Raw genomic sequence first — 2,532 nt, 5'->3', positions numbered from 1 at the left:
TGGCGGAAACGCTGCCTGCGAACACGCACTACATTCTGCTTTCTATAAATAATAACAAAACATACATCTAGAGCAGTCCATCAGCTAAACAAAACGTTACAAAAACAGTATAATAATAATTCATAGTTATTCAGTTCATTTGAGTTAACTTAAAGAATATTCAATGGGTCACCAAACCATAATTCATTACCATAAAAGAATGTGCCTACACGGCTCTTACAGCCTCACTTTGTGAATTATTCGCATGACAAACAGAAACATTTCAGTGTGGTGTGAAGTTTACTTTTTGGCAGGGACGGTCTTGGTGAGGTTCCACAGTTTGAGGGTGTGGTCCTCGGACACGGTGACCAGGCAGGGCTCCACGGGGTGGAAGGCCAGCGCCCGCACGCCGTCAAAGTGGCTCCGCAGCGTGTACTTCGGGTTCCACGTCTTCCTGAACGAGGACTCCTTATTGGACGGCAGCTAAAGGTCAATAACATTCATTAGATCCATTGATTATATTGATCAGTAGGTGTTTCCTGAACTTCAGAGTGTGTCTTACACTTCGGTGAAACAAACAAACTCAAAAAACACATTTGTACAGCTTTGCCTTTTAGGAAGCAAACTCCTGCTCTGCTGCACTTTCTCAATGCATTGCTATACATTTTAACCTGTCACCTGATAGTGTGTTGCACAATCCTCCTTTTAATACACAATTTCATCGTTGTACCTTTAATCTAAATGTTTTTTATATATGTCTACTCTACAGTTTGCTATTTCCAGTTTGTTTTGATGTCTTTTACTGGTATCTGTGTGATATCAATGTTCTGTGAAATGTCTATGTGAGGCACTTTGAACTGCACTTATTGTATGAAAGGTGTTATTATACAAATAAAGATTATATTTATATTACATCGTAGCTGTAGTCCGTCTCGTCGTTGGTGACGGTGAGGTCGGCGAGGTCGCCCAGCCCAAGCACGCTCTCCATCACGTCGTCGCCGCCCAACAGGAAGGACTTCCCCCCGCCGGGAGGGAACGGGAGAGGCTCCGCTGCACACAGAGAAACGCTACATTAGAACACATTATAATAAATAATACATTTGATTTGTATAGCACACTTTAAAAACAACGTCATCTCAAGGTGCTTCACAATTCGAGAAGAAAAAAAAGTAGTTATCTAAGAAACATTCAATTGTTCTAAACAATAGAATCCTTTCACCTGTTGAGCCCTGAGCCTGTTTTCCAGGTCTCAGGCTCGAAAATGACATGCCCAGAACAAATGACTATAACTTCACTTCTAAAAGGGGTAAATTAATCATATTTTTTCTCAAAGCAATGATAAACCTGTGAGTTGGATGTAGAAAAGTCAGAATCTATATAGAATGTAAATATTAAGAAGCCCTGAGACACAGTTTCGTGAAGAGACACAGTTTCGTGAAAAAACACGCCACAGGCCCCCGGATTAGGGTCCTCTCGGGCTTAACAGGTTAATGACATACATAGTAGGGCTGAACGATATATCGTGTCATGGCGATAACCGCGATATCATTTTTTTCCAGGACGTGCGATATTAAGTAGGTACATGAACTCAAACACGTCATGTTACAATTATTTTGCTGCTTGCTACAAAAGGAAAACTTGCACGGCTCTCATGTCAGGGGTACTTGAGTGAGTGACATGCAGGCTCTGCATGCACAGCAAACCACCAATCACAATCATTCTTGATCAGATCACAGCAGGCCCCGCCCCGCTAGTTTGCAGACCATCAAAACACCGGTAAAAATTAGAGCGAGGCACAGGAGGACAATGCCGGAGAGACTGAAGATTTACTTCCAAAAAGAAAAGCAACATCTGGAATCTGGAAATATTTTGGATACAAAAAGGTTCTTCTCTTCTTCATTCACAGATGAACCCCCTTAAGGTATGATGAGTCAACCAGTTAAGATCCAGACGTCCGTGACTAAAATCTTTCATCCGGTTAAATATAGTTAAAAAAAACGCAATATATATCGCAGGGGAAAAAAATATCCCAATGTCATTTTCTTTCAATATCGTGCAGCCCTAATACATAGTCATAGTGGGAAAGAATATTGTATATATTATACAAATAAATAAATAAACTTAAAGAATGCAAATGAGCCCAGACTTCACTGATTCATTGTTCTTTGTACGGCTTTTAAAGAATATCCCGTGTCTCTCACCCCACTCCGTCCCGTCTCCGGAGCTCCGAGCCTCTCCGGCTCCCTCTCCGTCCTCCGCCGTCACCAGGAAGTCAAACTCCTTCAGAGCCTCCTCCGTGTCGGTGTCGTCCTCCGAGGCCAAGCCCTCGTTCCCCACCTGCAGGAGGAGGAGGGGGAGGAGGAGGAGAGATACAGATATTAAAGAGGACAAAACAGGGAGAACAGGTGGAAGGCACCGATGGAGGAGGATACATTCATCTTTATTTTGTTTAAAGTAAATTTGCACTTTTTCTAATTTCAACTTCTTGTGGTTTTTAATATGTACATATATTTATTTTTTTAGGGCTGTCAAGTTAACGCGTTAATAACGCAA

The 2,532-nt window shown here is 41.9% G+C and overlaps 1 protein-coding gene across 1 annotated transcript; it reads right to left on the bottom strand.

The window, feature by feature from the left end:
- Positions 1-223: 223 nt before the first annotated feature.
- On the bottom strand, positions 224-2,316 carry LOC104948800 (striatin-3-like; the record flags this gene model as incomplete). The annotated part of the gene is made up of 3 exons (XM_010775023.1): positions 224-462; positions 893-1,029; positions 2,181-2,316. Coding segments are annotated over 3 exons (456 nt in total), but the record flags the coding sequence as incomplete, so codon positions are not given.
- Positions 2,317-2,532: the final 216 nt, after the last annotated feature.

The sequence above is a fragment of the Notothenia coriiceps genome, unplaced genomic scaffold (assembly GCF_000735185.1).
Source record: "Notothenia coriiceps isolate Sejong01 unplaced genomic scaffold, NC01 NC01_scaffold00015146, whole genome shotgun sequence".
NCBI classification, from domain to species: Eukaryota; Metazoa; Chordata; class Actinopteri; order Perciformes; family Nototheniidae; genus Notothenia; species Notothenia coriiceps.
The sequence above is the reverse complement of the archived record's forward strand: the minus strand, read 5'-3'. Positions and strand labels throughout refer to the sequence as shown.